At 38.0% G+C, this 16,986-nt stretch overlaps 1 protein-coding gene across 2 annotated transcripts in view; it reads left to right on the top strand.

The window, feature by feature from the left end:
- PRKN (parkin RBR E3 ubiquitin protein ligase) overlaps positions 1-16,986 on the top strand; it is a gene marked incomplete at its 3' end in the record, with an annotated part of 1,266,888 nt that overhangs the window by 507,406 nt on the left and 742,496 nt on the right. The window contains exon 4 of one of the 2 annotated variants that reach the window (XM_082668938.1): positions 2,278-2,396. In XM_082668938.1, coding sequence (XP_082525064.1) covers positions 2,278-2,396 — 119 coding nt within the window. Of the gene's footprint in view, positions 1-2,274; positions 2,397-16,986 lie in introns of both variants that reach the window. The other variant, XM_082668937.1, reaches the window with a different exon arrangement.

Raw genomic sequence — 16,986 nt, 5'->3', positions numbered from 1 at the left:
CTGAAAGTTTTTGCTCATAATGATCAAACGTATTTACTATTCATTATTTCTAAATGTTCTTGATGATACTAGTAAAATTTTAAACAAATCTTTATGTCGTGACCTTTCATGTTAGTCCCACCCATTAAGAAGTAAAGTAAGGATTAAAAGAACTATTTGGTAATTTTAGAAATTTGGAAGTTAGTTATTTCACTGGTAAGTGTGTCTGAATAAAGTTAGTTCTTTGTAGATGTAGAAGTGTGGAACAGTTCAAAAATATTCCCCTAATTTTTTCCTGTATGGTGACAGGAATAGTATTTTCCTGTATGGTGACATTTGAGAGAAATGATCAGAGATGTTTAACTATCTATTTTTTTGTGCAGCTTTTGCTCTTGAAAATGTATTATTTGAATGGCATTTGTCTAGGTAGAGGACACTTATGAAATGCAAAGAACCCATTTCTGCACACAATCGCTGAGTGTGCTAAGCCCCTCAGGGCTTCTGTCTTACTTTACGTGTGACCCTGTGTTGGAAAGTCTCATTGGAAACTCAGCAAACTGTGATATTATCATTCATATCATGAGAAAAGGGATAGTTTGTCCCTATAGATAAGATTTTAAGAGAAAAAATCTGGAGCCTTCAAAACTGGGTACAGACACATGAAATAAAATTCAGGAGCAGTGGCCCCTAAATTTCCAATGGTCTTAGACTCTTGTCCTTTTAAAAACTTCAGCAGCAAAGTGTGCGTTTAATTTCCCTGTGTTGCAAATACCCTTGGCCAGCTCTTCCGGCAGCAGGCTGCTACTTTGCTGAATAAGTCACAGGGCTGTTGGCAAGAAGAAGAAAATATTGTCCCTCTTTTGAGCATAAAACTAGATTTTCTATTGGAATTGGCCAAAAGGTTTGTTCGTTTTTTTCCGTAAGATGGCTCTAGTAGCACTTAGTTGTCTTTAACTTAATTCGAATTGTTAGACTGTATGTGACAGCTGTCAAATCAGCGTGCATTTAAAAAAAGATTTATCAAAATTGGCAAAGTGTTGTGTAGCCATTTTAGTACTGAAGATGGAAGAAAAAAGCAACATTTTTGTCATATTATGCTTTTTTATTTCAAGAAAGGTAAAAACGCAACTGAAACGCAAAAAGATTTGTGCAGTGTATGGAGAAGGCGCTGTGACTGATCGAACGTGTCAAAAGTGGTTTGCGAAGTTTCGTGCTGGAGATTTCTTGCTGGACGATGTTCCACGGTCGGTTAGATCAGTTGAAGTTGATAACAATCAAATTGAGACATTAATTGAGAACAGTCAACGTTATACCACGTGGGAGATAGCCGACAGACTCAAAATATCCAAATCAAGCATTGAAAATCATTTGCACCAGCTTGGTTATGTTAATCGCTTTGATGTTTGGGTTCCACATAAGTTAAGCAAAAAGAACCTTCTTGACCATATTTCCGCATGCGATTCTCTACTTAAACGTAATGAAAATGTTCCGTTTTTCAAACAAATTGTGACGGGCGATGAAAAGTGGATACTGTACAATAATACGGAATGGAAGAGATTGTGGGGCAAGTGAATAGAACCACCACCAACCACGCCAAAGGCTGGTCTTCATCCAAAGAAGGTGATGTGTATATAGTGGGACTGGAAGGGAGTCCTCTATTATGAGCTTCTTCCGAAACCCAAACGATTGATTCCAACAAGTACTGCTCCCAGTTACACCAACTGAAAGCAGCACTCGACAAAAAGCATCCAGAATTATTCAAGAGAAAACACATAATCTTCCATCAGGATAACACAAGACCGCATGTTTCTTTGATGACCAGGCAAAAACTGTTACAGCCTGGCTGCGAAGTTCTGATTCATCTGCCGTTTTCACCAGACATTGCACCTTCGGATTTCCATTTATTTAGGTCTTTACAAAATTCTCTTAATAGAAAAAAATTCAATTCCCTGGAAGACTATAAAAGGTACCTGGAGCAGTTCTTTGCTCAGAAAGATAAAAAATTTTGGGAAGTTCGAATTATGAAGTTGCCTGCAAAATGGCAGAAGGTAGTGGAACAAAAGGGTGAATACATTGTTCAATAAAGTTCTTGGTGAAAATGAAAAATGTGTCTTTTATTTTTACTTAAAAACCTAAGGCACTTTTGGCCAACCTAATAAATTAAATTGTTGTATCTTCATTATAATATTTATCCCAGTAATGTTTCAAAATGTTCCTGAGGAGTTAGTTTTAAAATTTGTCTAAATTTGGATTCAGCATTGATTGGCTACTTCCTCTGCTTTCTTTTTTTCCCAGCAGGTAGACCAACCTACAACAGCTTTTTTGTCTACTGCAAAGGCCCCTGTCAAGGAGTGCAGCCAGGAAAGCTCAGGGTACGGTGCAGCACCTGCCAACAAGCGACGCTCACCTTGGCCCAGGTAAGGAGATGTGGCGTGAGCCGGCTGCCCTGAAAAATGAGTGTGTATTTCCAGAGTTGCCTTTTGGGGTTTCTGATCAGATATCACCCATTACTGAAAAATGGACTTCTATGTGGTTGTAATGGTTAATGGTATTTGAAGTTTCATTTAAAAATATACTGCTCTGTAAATTTTAGGTACTACAGAGCCATTGCCCCCATTTCTTTAATCCAGGCCTATTGAAAGGGAATATAGAGGCTGATTTTATATCAAAAAGAGGTTGGGGGTGTCTTCTAGAAGCAGCCAAGGAGGATCCTTCTAAGATCCTGGAAATGTTTCATATCTCGATCTGTGTGATAGGAACATGGTTGTATGCATATGTCAAAATTTTTTGGACTCTTCATTTAAGGATGGTGCACTTGAGGTAAGTGACCCTCAATAAAAAAAAATGAAAAGGAAAGTTGTGGATCAAGACCAGTATGCATATAAAACAGGGTTGGAAAGACAATGTGTTGCCGCCTCTTGTTTTGTGCAGTCCACAACCTGAGAATGGTTTTTATATCTTTAAGTGGTTGGGAAACGTCAGAAGAGTAGTATTGTGTGATGCGTGAACAGGACATGAAATTTAAATTCCAGTGTTGTGATAAAGTTCTGTCAGAACACAGCCCCGCCCACATCTGTGCGCGTTGTCTGTACCTTTCTTGTGCCCTAGATTGACTGGATGGCCTACAACACCGGACATGTTTACTCTCTGGCCCTTTAGAGAAAAGATTTGCCAGCTGGCCCCTGATATAAAACATAGGCACAGTAGTTCATGGCTTTAGCGTGATAGTTGTGTAGGATTTGGCTAAATGTGATGTGGATGCCAATGTGTGTAGGGGAGCAGAGGGCATTCTGGTCAGCTCAGTGCTGAGAGCACAGCCCAGGAGGCACAGAAGGATAAAGACTTTTACAGGTGATTAGGGGTTGAAGTGTAGAGCAGCACCCCCGTGAGCACATCGGGCCCCAGTGACGGCTAGAGCATTTAGATTTTATTCCGTAGGCAACAGGAGCAAAGGCAAAGCGTCACAAACAAAGACCATGTATAAAATGATGTTTTAAGACTATTTCTTGGTGCTGTAACAGTTTGTCACTGGGATTGAGGCTGGTGATAGATCAAAGGCAAAGAGGTTAATTAAATCACCTATTAATTCATCAGTCACCCTTACTGATGTGAGGGAGCATTGTGAAAGAACCTGAAGGATGTACCGAGTCAAGGGGAAAGCCTGGATCTCTGACTCAAGCCTGGGGAAATGGCGGAATTACTCAAAAATGTAATTCAGTTATCATTAAACTTCTGTCCTACATTCCGTGCAATTGTCTATCTGTCTATATTCCAAGAGTCTGTAAGCCTCATAAGATCAGATAACTTGTCAGTTTGGGTCCCTGTCTTATTTCCAACACCTCACGTGGTGTGTTGCCTGTAGTGGATGGCATCTGCGTTTGAACTTTCACACATTGATTCAATAGATCCACAAACTTTAGAAATTCTATTTGGCATTTTATATTCATATGAATCATAGTAAGTATGATTGTTTTGCCACAATTTACTGACTTCCTTCCTTACATTTATATTCTGGTACTTGTATTTTTCTCTAATTCTCACCACAGACCTGAAAAGTAGATATCATTATCCAATGCTTTTAATAAAGAGACTCCACAAAGTTAAGTAATGAGTTCAAAGTTACATAGTTAACAAATGTTGGTGCCAGAAGTGAAAAGTCTTTTCTGTATTTCTCCAAAGCCCTGACCCTTTTTTAGGATAGATTGCTTGCTATACAAATCTGCTAATAAATGTTCTATTATTCAACTACTTTCCTTGTATTTAAAATATCATTCAAAAATGCTCTTAGAAAAAATACCCTTAAGGATTAAGAAAATAGAATCAAAGATGATTTGAAGATTATTTATTTAATCCAGAGTTTCAGTACAGTTACTAGATGTAGCATAACTGGTACCTAACAAATAAATAGACCAGGCATTTCGGTTTTTTATTAATATCAAAAGATACACACTCAGTAATACCTTCAAACAATATCTCTTGAGCAGCTGACTAATCACACTGGCAGTTGGTCTGCAAGTTTAGTCTTAGAAATGATGGAGCAGGTGTGGGACTTTGCTAAGAGGAAGGGTTTCTAAGCAGAGAATAGAAAACTGATAGGTTTCATTTGCCCAAAATTTATAAAGATCTACAACGTACACAATTTCCTCTGGTCAGGAAAAAGAAGAAGAAAGAAATAGGATCATGCGTAGCTGACTAGTTATAGGGAACAGATTGTGGTTTACCTGAGCTTCTGCAAGGAGCTTTTTAATACACAGTGAGGAAAATTGGAACCTACTTACCCACCTGGTTTATTTTTTTAAATCATAATTTTATTTTTTCTGGTTAGAAGAAATCTGTCTGCAATAAGCCCCATGCCCTTCATGAGTCTTAATAGTAGCCTCCTAATTATTTTTTGCTGTTGTTGGGTATTTATCCATAATTCCAACATTTCCTCAACACTATTTAAGTTTTACATGTGAGAGAATGAGCCGCCTCTCATACGTAATGCTCTTAGGTTGAATTGTTGAAATGTTTCATATTTAATGTGAAACTCGTAATAAATTGGCAAGAAAGAAGGACAGCCATTTCTGTCACAGTGTTAAGGATGGGGAAACTGAGGTCTGAAGTTTTGGCCTGACCTTGAGAGTAAGTTGAGAATTAGCTTACAGAAAACACCAGGTTTTCTTCTGTCTCCAAGTCAAATGATCTTCTTTAATTCATGGTGACCTTGACCAGGGTTTCCACTAACTGAAATAGCCTTTAGAAAAATGAACACTCACTGGAAAACATTGAACAACAACTGATTGGAAAAACATGGCAGGCAGCCAGTTTTCAATTGCCTATTCAAAGATGGTCCACGTAGGTCCACACAGAAACGACACGGGGTTGACCACAGAGGGAGGTGGCTTTATCCATGCATATACATTTCTGATTGTCTTCTTGAATAATAAAATGAATGATTTTAAATAACCTATGTCATCACTGTTTCCCTCATTAGTGTGGAAAATCAAATGATGTGTAAATCATATGCTCAGAACCTTTTTTTTTTTTAATTCAGAAAAGTGGGCAGAAAAAATAAGGTTTTCCAAGATGCGTAGACTATACACTGTTTTTAGAATAACTAGACATTAAAGAAGGAATTCATATTGGAAAAAGAAACAGCACTGAGAGACTTAAAGATTCGTTCCCCTCTCCCTTTCTCCTGGAATCCTGCCAAATTCAAGGTTAGAATGTCAATAGGCATGGTTCCTTCTTCTGTCTGTCCTGTTGTTAAATTATAAGTGTGTGGGGTGAAGAGCGAGCCTTCTGGTGAGGAAGAAAGGTCTTAGCTCAAGCTCTCAAAGATTTCCCAGCACCAACGTATATAAACACAAGACTACCAGAGACTGTGTGACCTGTTAAAAAATTTGCCTGGGCTGGTGAAATTTAGGTAGATGTGATGTTGATGATGAGGATTCTGTCCCAGGGAATCACCTTAAGAGGGTTCCTCCTCCTGAGCCCTGGAGGCTTCTGCTCACTGAGTCCCAGCGGTGTTCTCTCCTACGCTGGGATGACATGTCCTGTCCCTTCTCCCATCATGCTCCAGCCGTTGCCCACAGTCTAGATGGGTTGTACCTCCTGTGGAAAACAAAGCTTCTGTGATAGGAAGAAACTACTTTTTCTAAAAGGAAACAGGCTTAAAATATGATAAGGATGTTTATGAGTAAAATGATTTATTGACTCTAAAAATAATTACAAGATAGAAAGGATGTAGAAGTGAGATGAGAGAACACACAGAACATAGTGTTCTGCCTTGGAATACTGTATGGGGCTCTGAATTGCCTGAGAACAAAGACCTGGAGAGAATGGCCTCTGTGGTCCTTTTGTCCATCAGATGTTCTGCATTTGAATTCTGGTTCTGTCACTTACTGGCTGTGTGACTTGGGGCAAGTTGCTTAACTTCTTTATGTCTCAGTTTCCTTGTCATCAATTGGAAGTAAAAATTTCATTAAAGCTGTGAGGGTTAAATGACTTAACTCATTAAAGTATTTAGAACAGTGCCTCGCACATAATAAACATCTAGAAACCATTAGCTCTTACTGTCATTTCTTCAAGTGAAGAAAACTTTTGATTTTCTCCCAGAAACACTTTGAAGCAACTGCTGAACTCACAATGTAAACTTACACCCCTAGGGCACTTCAGTTCTGATTAAGTTACAAATTGTTAATACCTCCAGCACAAACTCTAGGTAACCTGAGTTACCCGCTATTAACATCTTTTTGTTTGCACGCAGTTTATTAGTCTTAAAATGAATCAGAAGCCAGGAGATTACCGCAGCCACGAACTGTGGATGATTTTTTTTCCCCTACAATCACTGTAATTACTTTATCTCAAAAAGAACTTTATCTTTGCCACTCTAATAAGATACTCTGCTGTGGAATAGCATTAAAGCTAAAAGGTTTCTGATGATAAATGGTGAAATAAATAGAGTAAGTTGTACAAATGCCTGACATGATGGACTTTATTTAAAATTGGTTTATAGATTAGGAACAATTTATGTGAGGAAATTTATTAAGAAATATACTCTAAATGTATAACTGTTCCTAAACTTAATATTTGTTAGAGATTAATTGTTGACCAGGAGTCTACTTACTTCCCTTAATATCAAAAACCTACTCTTACATACATAATAAAGTCACATATGTAATAAAACTGTAGATGAGAGAAAAGGAGAATGGACAGAATGGCTCCTTGGACTTGGCTTGAGCCCCATGGTTCAGGGGAGAGTGAGAGCAAAGAGTGGACAAAAGAGGTTTTTCATCATAGTCTGTGTGAGAATCAGGACAAAAGCAGAGCCAGGCAGGCTTGGGGACGAGAACGGAGCCCAGCATCATTCTGACACCAGGAAGATGCTGGGTAGGACTGCCAGATTAGCACACAAATATACAGGGTGTTCACCTAAATTTGATTTCAGATAGACAATGAATATTTTGTTCATGTATAAGTATGTCCCAAACATTGCATGGAACATAACTATATTATTTTTTTTAAATCTGAGATTCAAATTGGCATCCCCTCCCTGGCTGTGCCCCTCCCTCTTTGCCGGGACATCTGTGTAATGATTATTGGTGCTGACCCCAGGGAGGCCCCTCAGTTGGCTCTTGGTCAAGCTGCGTAGGCAAAGCAGCAGCTGGAGGAAGAGATGAACAGCAAGAATGTCAAACAGAACAGCCGGAGCTGGCAAACTCGGTAGTGGTCACGTGTGGGGAACACTCACCTGGGGGTTCTAGAAGTAACTGGGGGCCTCTGAGGCGTAATGCCAACATCCTTGAGTGAGAGTAATCAGCCAGCAGTCATTGGAGTCACAATCATAGATGGAAGTGTTTGTTTCTGAAGAACTATAGACAGTTATTAGTAAACCAAGGGAACTTCTCATTAGAAAAACAAACAAAAACAATAAATATGTTCTTGTGGATTGGAAAACAGTTCATTTTTGCTATATTACAATGATATAAACATTTAATAAAGAGTTTACAAACAAAAAGTGAAAAAATATAAAGTTGCCTATTGAAATAGATAAAACGCTATATATACATATAAAACTGTGTATGAAATAAGTAAAATGCTATCCAGCTGAGCTGCAGGCAGCTGTAGCCAAGAGCTAGTCACTATGTTATGTTCACTATTCACTGTGTTGTGTTATTTCAACTGTAGAAATTCCTACATTGAGAACCTTTATCATATGCTTAATATTTCAGAACTAAAATTTTCTTTGGTCATATGTTATTAGTTGGAGTGATTTCAGTAAATTGAATCCTGCATAAATGTTGGTCAGTGTTGGTAATGCATTGACATTTCAATCAGGCTAATAATTTTCAGTTGGACTCCAGTGGAGGAAGCCTTTCTTTCACTGCTTCTTTTTTTGGTGACTCTCTATACTATATTAGTAGCTGACTTTTTTAAAATAATGATTTTACTTTACAAATCGTTAAGAAAGAGGCAAAAGAAAATAATCTTGCAGATGCATATCCCCAGTGCATACTTTTAGAACACCCAGTAACATCAGAAGTCCCTGGAAAGATGGGCCCTTACCAGGCATGTACCCTGGTCGTGCTGTAGTGTCTCACCGTTTGTCCTTTGATACCCAGCCTTACTCCTGACCTATGATGCTAGTGTGAAAATCTCAAAACCGTGGGCAGGAAATTTAAATCATGCCATTCTGAATGTATGCATATATATTTTAAAAAGTGTGTTGAATTCTTTATTTCCTTATTCCCAAAGGAATAAACCAATAAAACCAAATACTTTGGTTTATTGTGTGTATATGTATGTGTGTGTATATAAATATATATATTTATATATATCATGAGGAATGAGTATTATTAATAGATATTATTGAATGTTTACCAGAAACCAAGATCTAAAGCAGTTTACCTAAATATCCCATTTAATTGTTATGTTGTTTGAATAGTGTTCTAGTTTCATATATATGTATGGTTATGGCAATGAGGTACATATTGTTATTTACTTCATATGGAAAATACGATAAAGTTTTCCAAAGTCTGTCAGTCAATACTGACATGTGGTCATTAATCTGTTTAATTGGAATTTGGTTCTGCTACACAGAATTTTATTCATTGTTCAGAATGATAGCGTTAAAACAATTACAAGAGAAGTATCTATTGGGACTACAAAGGACATTTGACAAAAATCACAGCCTAAATACATTTATAAAACATAAAGGAAAAGATAAGATTTTTAACAGTTCTGTTCACCGGCAGTGATAGAACACTCTTTCACCAGCGGCTTACTTCATAAGGACTTAAGTGTTGTTTTAAGCATTGACTGGGTTGTTTGTACCTTTACTATCCACCATCCTTCATGTCATAGAACCAGGTATCGTGGTATTGAGTCTGCAGGCTGGGCAGGGCAGGACAACGGGAAACAGCCATGCTTGTCTCGTTTATTTGTAAAAGGAAGTAATAATATTGATAATTTTTAGAAGCCTCTTTTCAGTCTTCCCCTTACATCACATTGTTTATAACTTGGTCATAGACCCACTAATAATTACAAAGGAAGCTTGAAAAGCAAGTGTTTCCCAAAGTCAAACAGCATAGCCATAATTGGCTTAGGCCAGTTTATCTGAGGGTTTCAGTCCATTGCTTCTCCAATCAAAATCATACTTCTGCAAATAAGGAGAGAAGATGAGATGGATATTGGATGGGCAAATGACTAATGGCTGCCGTATTTGTAAATGCATAATTATTTTAGATCACTTTCATGGACTCATCAGTTTCTTTACTAAGTCTAAATTTTACTGTTATATACTCTATTTGTATCACTATGGCTACGCAAGGGATTTGGCCAGCCTTGAACTTGTTTTTGTGTGTGAAATGCCACTGTTGTTTCAGTGGTTGTTTCTACACATAAATGTATCTCCATGGTTTTCTACAGAATGAAATTGATATATTATCCATTTGACCACTTAGAAGCGTTATCAAGAATTGTGGAAAGAAAAAAGAAGGATCTTCAGGGCAGTGGGTTAATTTATTTGTTCTTTGCTTAAGAAGAAAATGGCCTAAAAACCTCATTGGGGAAAGATAAACAGAATTTAGTAGCTCTGTTGTACTCTATAGTAGATCCTTTGTCAGTGCTTTATAAAGAATGAGCATATTATCTAGCGCTAATAAAATGTGAGGGGCAGAAGAGTCGCATTGAGAGACCTACAGAATTAGGCAAGATAGTGCAGATCAGGACTGTGCTATGGTTTTTCAGTTATTTTACAGAAGCATTGGTACTTAGCAGGCATGCCATTTTCCATCTGGGAATACCAAGCTACCTGCATAAATGTATCATTGAAACCATATGAGAAATGGAGAGGTCAATTGACTTCACCTGGGTCCACAGTGAGAAAGGAACCAAACTGAGAATTAAATCTGGGGAACCAGAGTTACATTCTAACTGAAACATCCATATTAAGTTACATTTGTTTTCTTACTACTATGGAGAGAGAGTAGAGCCTTACTCTGCAGCCTTTTCCCGAAAAGAACCAAATTGATTAGACTACATTTCCTAAAGTGGGAATGGAGATTTGGGAAAGGGACAGCGACACACAGGTGTTTTCCTTCAGTGAGGAGAAAACAGAAGAGCATCCGTACACCTGGAAAATAGGAAATCATGAAATTACAGAGGAGGCTCTCGTGGATTATGACAGTTTTTCAGTGACTAGTTGGCTCTACTGGCTTGTTGGAGGCATAATACTAACGAAGTTAGAGTCCTCGGCATGAGTCCTGCAAGGGCCACTTGCCTCTCTGAGCCCCGTTATAACGCTGCTTGTACTGGAACTGCCTGGAGCTGCTTTATGAGAAATACCACTGGGCATCAAGGCTCAAGAGCTCAGCAAGCCCCATCATGAACAATCCTGTGTTCTCAGCTCCTGACTGGTGGCTACCACACTTGCTCTCTCTGAATTGTCATTTCTAACCACACCTCTTGACTCTCCAAGCTTAACACCATCACTGTTCCATGAAGTACCTATCTGCATTGCCCCTTTTACCTTTCTACAGTTCAGGCTTCTTCTTGAGAATATTTTCAATCAGTCTTAGCCTGTCCACACAAGTCCTATCCAAGTTCAAACAGAAGTTGCTGGTCTTGCTTCCCAATACATCCTGATTCTAATAATGATTTTTCTTTCATACTCTTGCTCTACCACTTGTGACTCTGAAGCTGTTCATAGAAAAGTGAATTTCATTGAGGGAAGGAGATACTTTCTGCCTTTCTTACATTTGAAAGCCATGAATTTAGTAGAGAAAGGAAGACTTAGGAAGTGAATCATTTTAACTGCTTTAAACATATGAAGGGCTGACAGATGGAAGACTCCCAGGATTTTGTTTTATTTTCAGAGAGCAGAGCTACAGTTTATGGGTGAAGACAGATTTTAGGTCAAATAACTCTCTTCAATTAGAGTTCCGTACAATGAAGAGAGCTAGCTAACTGGAAAAGCAATTGTTCCTCCATTACTAAAGGTTGTCTAGCAGAAGACGGATGACCAAACACCAAGTATATATTATAAGAGCAAGTTTTTTTATCAGGAGGGAATTTAGATTGGATGACTGCAAAGTTCATTCCTACTCTAAGATTACAGATAGGTTAAGGAAAACAGTGACTATGATGCCATTTGTTCAGTTATTCATTATTGCACCACACAGGTATAAACATCTCCTATGCATCAGGCACTATGCTAAAGCACAAAGGTGGAAAAGCCATAGTCCCTGCCTTGAGGCACTGAGTCTAGAAATGGAGTAGAGTAAAGGGTACCCAGTTAACAGAGTCCTTTATTTTTTTGGTCACACTCCATTCATTTTTGTGGTCACACACATATACCATCTTTACTATGTCTGTTTATACAAAGCTTAAATCTTAACTTTATGGCAACATTACACAATTTACAGATTATATCACATTTGTTTACACTGACCTTCTACACAAACCACTTTAAATAGGGTATCCTATTAAGTAAGAAAGAGAAAAAAACACGTTTTTTTACTTACTTTTAACAGATTATGAAGGAAAAAGCTCATCTGTCCATGAGATGAGAATGCCAGCTTTAAACGATGGCTGTATCTGATTAACTGTAGGTGATTTCCTAGGCAGTAGGGCAGTGGATGTTTATTAGGATGGCTTTCTAAATTAATATGAAATTCCCAAAGCACAACTGAAGATTTAAAGAAAATTCTGGGTCATTTTGACACTAGATAGAAATACAGTTCATGAAACTAGTTAGGAGAACCCTTAGTTTACTCATACTAACAAGTGACTCAAAACTACTGGCTCCAAACTACTCCAGACTAGTGGAGATCCAAATGATCTCCACTCAGTCTCCAACACACCACTCTTTACATGTGCAATGTAGGTGACAAATTTTGAAAACTGTATCATTTGTTGGTCAGAGGTGTATGGAAACTTTGTACTTTCCACTCAGTTTTGCAGTGAGCCTAAAATTTCTCCAGAATAATAAAGTTTATTTTTAAAATTCTATCTCTAGTTTTTAGATTCATAAATCTGTGTATGGAATCAGCACCTCTCTTGGTTTACCACCTCTATTGTATCTGGTGCTCCAGTTGAAACCTCTGATGTACTGCTCTATTACAGAAGCTGAATCTGTAGAGCCTTTAACAGTTTAAAAAGTATTTCCATGTGCATCATGTTGATTTATAAGACAACCATGTTAATTGGGAAAAGTAGATATCACTATCAGTTTACAGCTGAGAAAACCCTACAAGCATCAGAAAAAAAGAGAATTACCAAAGAGATAGTATGAGATGGGGCTCTAGCTTGAACCCATATGGTATGGAAACAATCTGAGGATTTTCTACATCACCTCCTCTCTTACCAGAGAGTTAAAAACTTTTAGTTGGTAAAACATCGTTCTCAATGGTGAACAACTGAAACCATTTCACCTAAGATCAGGAACAAGACAAGGTTGCCCACTCTCACCACTATTATTCAACATAGTTTTGGAAGTTTTAGCCATAGCAATCAGAGATGAAAAACGAAATGAAAGGAATCCAAATCGGAAAAGAAGAAGTAAAACTGTCACTGTTTGCAGATGCCATGATACTACACATACAGAATCCTAAAGATGCTACCAGAAAACTACTAGAGCTAATCAATGAATTTGGTAAAGTAGCAGGATACAAAATTAATACACAGAAATCTCTTGCATTCCTGTACACTAATGATGAGAAATCTGAAAGAGAATTTAAGGAAAAACTCCCATTTACCATTGCAACAAAAAGAACAAAATACCTAGGAATAAACCTTCCTAAGGAGACAAAAAACCTGTATGCAGAAAACTATAAGACACTGATGAAAGAAATTAAAGATGATACAAACAAATGGAGAGATATACCATGTTCTTGGATTGGAAGAATCAACATTGTGAAAATGACTATACTACCCAAAGCAATCTACAGATTCAAGGCAATCCCTATCAAACTACCAATGGCATTTTTCACAGAACTAGAACAAAAAATTTCACAATTTGTATGGAGACAAAAAGACCCCGAATAGCCAAAGCAGCCTTGAGAAAGAAAAATGGAGCTGGAGGAATCAGGCTCCCACACTTCAGACTATACTACAAAGCTACAGTAATCAAGACAGTAGGGTACTGGCACAAAAACAGAAATATAGATCAGTGGAACAGGATAGAAAGCCCAGAGGTAAACCCACACACATATGGTCACCTTATCTTTGATAAAGGAGGCAAGAATATACAGTGTAGAAAAGACAGCCTCTTCAAAGTGGTGCTGGGAAAACTGGACAGCTACATTTAAAAGAATGAAACTAGAACACTCCCTAACACCATACACAAAAATAAACTCAAAATGGATTAAAGACCTAAATGTAAGGCCAGACACTGTAAAGCTCTTAGAGGAAAACATAGGAAGAGCACTCTTTGACATAAATCACAGCAAGATCCTTTGTGACCCACCTCCTAGAGAAATGGAGATAAAAACAAACAAATGGGACCTAATGAAACTTAAAAGCTTTTGCACAGCAAAGGAAACCATAAAGAAGACGAAAAGACAACCCTCATAATGGGAGAAAATATTTGCAAACGAAGCAACTGGCAAAGGATTAATCTCCAAAATATACAAGCAGCGCATGTAGCTCAATATCAAAAAAAAAAAACAACCCAATCCAAAAATGGGCAGAAGACCTAAATAGACATTTCTCCAAAGAAGATATACAGATTGCCAACACTAATCATTAGAGAAATGCAAATCAAAACTACGATGAGGTATCACCTCACACCAGTCAGAATGGCCATCATCAAAAAATCTACAAACAATAAATGCTGGAGAGGGTATGGAGAAAAGGGAACCCTCCTGCACTGTTGGTGGGAATGTAAATTGATACAGCCACTATGAAGAACAGTATGGAAGTTCCTTAAAAACCTAAAAATAGAACTACCATATGACCCAGCAATCCCACTACTGGGCATATACCCTGAGAAAACCATAATTCAATGAGTCATGTACCACAATATTCGTTGCAGCACTATCTACAATAGCCAGGACATGGAAACCACCTAAGTGTCCATCAACAGATGAATGGATAAAGAAGATGTGGCACATATATACAGTGGAATATTAGTCAGCCATAAAAAGAAACAAAATTGAGTTATTTGTAGTGAGGTGGATGGACCTAGTCTGTCATACAGAGTGAAGTAAGTCAGAAAGAGAAAAACAAACACTGTATGCTCACATATATTTATGGAATCTAAAAAAAAAAAAGTTTCTGCAGAACCTAGGGGCAGGACAGGAATAAAGATGCAGATGTAGAGAATGGACTTGAGGACATGGGGATGGGGAAGGGTAATCTGGGATGAAGTGAGAGAGTGGCATTGATATATATACACTACCAAATGTAAAACAGATAGCTAGTGGGAAGCTGCTGCTTTGCACAGGGAGATCACCTTAGTGCTTTGTCACCACCTCGAGGGGTGGGTTAGGGAGGGTGGGTGGGAGGCGCAAGAGGGAGGGGATATGGGGATATATGTATACATATAGCTGATTCACTTTGTTATATAGCGGAAACTAGCACAGCATTGTAAAGCAATTATAATCCAATAAAGATGTTAAAAAAAAAAAAAAAACTTTAGTTGGTACATCATTATTTTTAACACTGTGTGCTCCATGAGTTCCCTAAGACATTTAAAATATTTTAAATGTGCAGGATCACTGTCACTCTTTTCTTCTGAGATGCTCTTATATTTTCTTTGATTTATATTTTGAAGGTTCCGTCTTTGCTGAGGCCACAGATGCCGCTGACGTGTTCTTCGCTAAATTTCATGTTATAGACATTCCAGCCATCTATTAAATTCCATCTCATGGATCAAGATAATAAGAACTGCAGATTAGCTGAAATGTGGGCCCTTGATACCACAGGGCTGCTGTCATTTAGACTAAGCTATTGCTCACCAGTCTTTCCTGGGGAGAAAAAGATCTTCAAATCACTCATAATGAAGGACACAGGGAACACTGGAGTTTTACACTCTTAACCTGAAATGTTGTCCTTCCTAGTGTTTTCTTAGGCAACATTAATGACTTTTAATATGGACTTAAATTATTTTAGTTATAATTTGGAACATTATTTTCAGCAATGAATTTTTGTTTCTCTTATTTGGAAAGCTATGATTTTGAAGGGGAATGGGAGTAAGTAATATAAGTACAAATATTAGTTTCTATATTTGATTTTGGTCTGTCAGTAGCTGGAAGAAAACACTGCAAATTTACGTGTTACAAGTTGAAATTTACGGAATATTTGCTTTCAAATGGCTATGTATTATGTTGAACTTGGGAAATTGCGATGAGAAAAAGAAACTCTGTAAGATTGGAAAATGTGCTGTGGTGTTAGTTTAGGTGAAATACATGCTAAATAACATCACAAATCTAGGAAAATGTCAATTTATATGTTCAGAAACACAGAGCCCTCTGTAAATTTCATAACAATGTCAATTTTGTCTTATTAGATGAGGCTTTCTTAAGGTTTGTCAGAAGAGAAGCCCAAGGTGGAAAAAGCATAGTTTTTTTGTGTTTGTTTGTTTGTTTTAGATTACAGTCTTATGTACAAGAGTTTTGAAATAAATGCCACAATGGTTGGCTTTACATTTCTCAAAGATCTACAGACAAGTGTTTCTCCACCTGAACATATTACTCTAAATACGCGCATTTCTGAAATTTTAAAGTACATGTGGAGTGTGCACCTTTAACTTCACTGGAGCATCAGGATGGAGGGAAAGTCAGAGGTGGGAAAGCTCAAAGAAGGAGATTTTGGAAGAGTGATGAAGAGAAGGAAAGGGCAGTGTATGTGTTTATTATTTTATTGTAACATAAATATAGAGCATACCTGTTATCATAGAATTCTGTTGGTCAGGAATGGTTTAGCGGATTCCGGTTGGGTCAGTAAGATGGGCCTATTTGGATTTTATATTTTAAGTGTATTTTCTATAACTAAGGAGAATCAGGAGTGGATAAAAGGAGAGAGAGCTGTGGTTACTCAGCTGTTTCAGAAATGAGATGTGTGGTCGGGGCTCAGAGGAAGTCACACTGGACCGAGTCAAAGTTCAGAAATATTTCATGGTTTATGAGCTGGAGGCCTAGAAATGAGGTGGCCCTGCCTTGATCACAGCCAGTAAAGACAAATCAACAACTAGGCCTGAGGCTGGGTGCGTCACAGTTCACTGTTTTGTCACCATGTTGAATTCCTTCAGATATGTGTACCGTGGCATGTGAAAATTTGGCTTTTACGACACAGAAGCTTACAGTCTCTCCCATCCCATACTGAGGCAGGAAAGGAGGTGGACTTCTTTCACTGAGGAACACATTTCATAGGCTGCCATCTGTGAGTTTAGGGACATCCCCGGTATGGGTTAGTGAGGACACTGGGCCAAAAGGTTAGCTGTCAGATCTGAGCTAGCCCTGGGCCTGTGAGGGTTACGTGTCCTTAGGAACTTTGTCTCAGGTCACTCTTGGCTGTAGATCA

Source organism: Grampus griseus (genome assembly GCF_964374135.1).
Source record: "Grampus griseus genome assembly, chromosome: 13".
NCBI classification, from domain to species: Eukaryota; Metazoa; Chordata; class Mammalia; order Artiodactyla; family Delphinidae; genus Grampus; species Grampus griseus.
The sequence above is the reverse complement of the archived record's forward strand: the minus strand, read 5'-3'. Positions and strand labels throughout refer to the sequence as shown.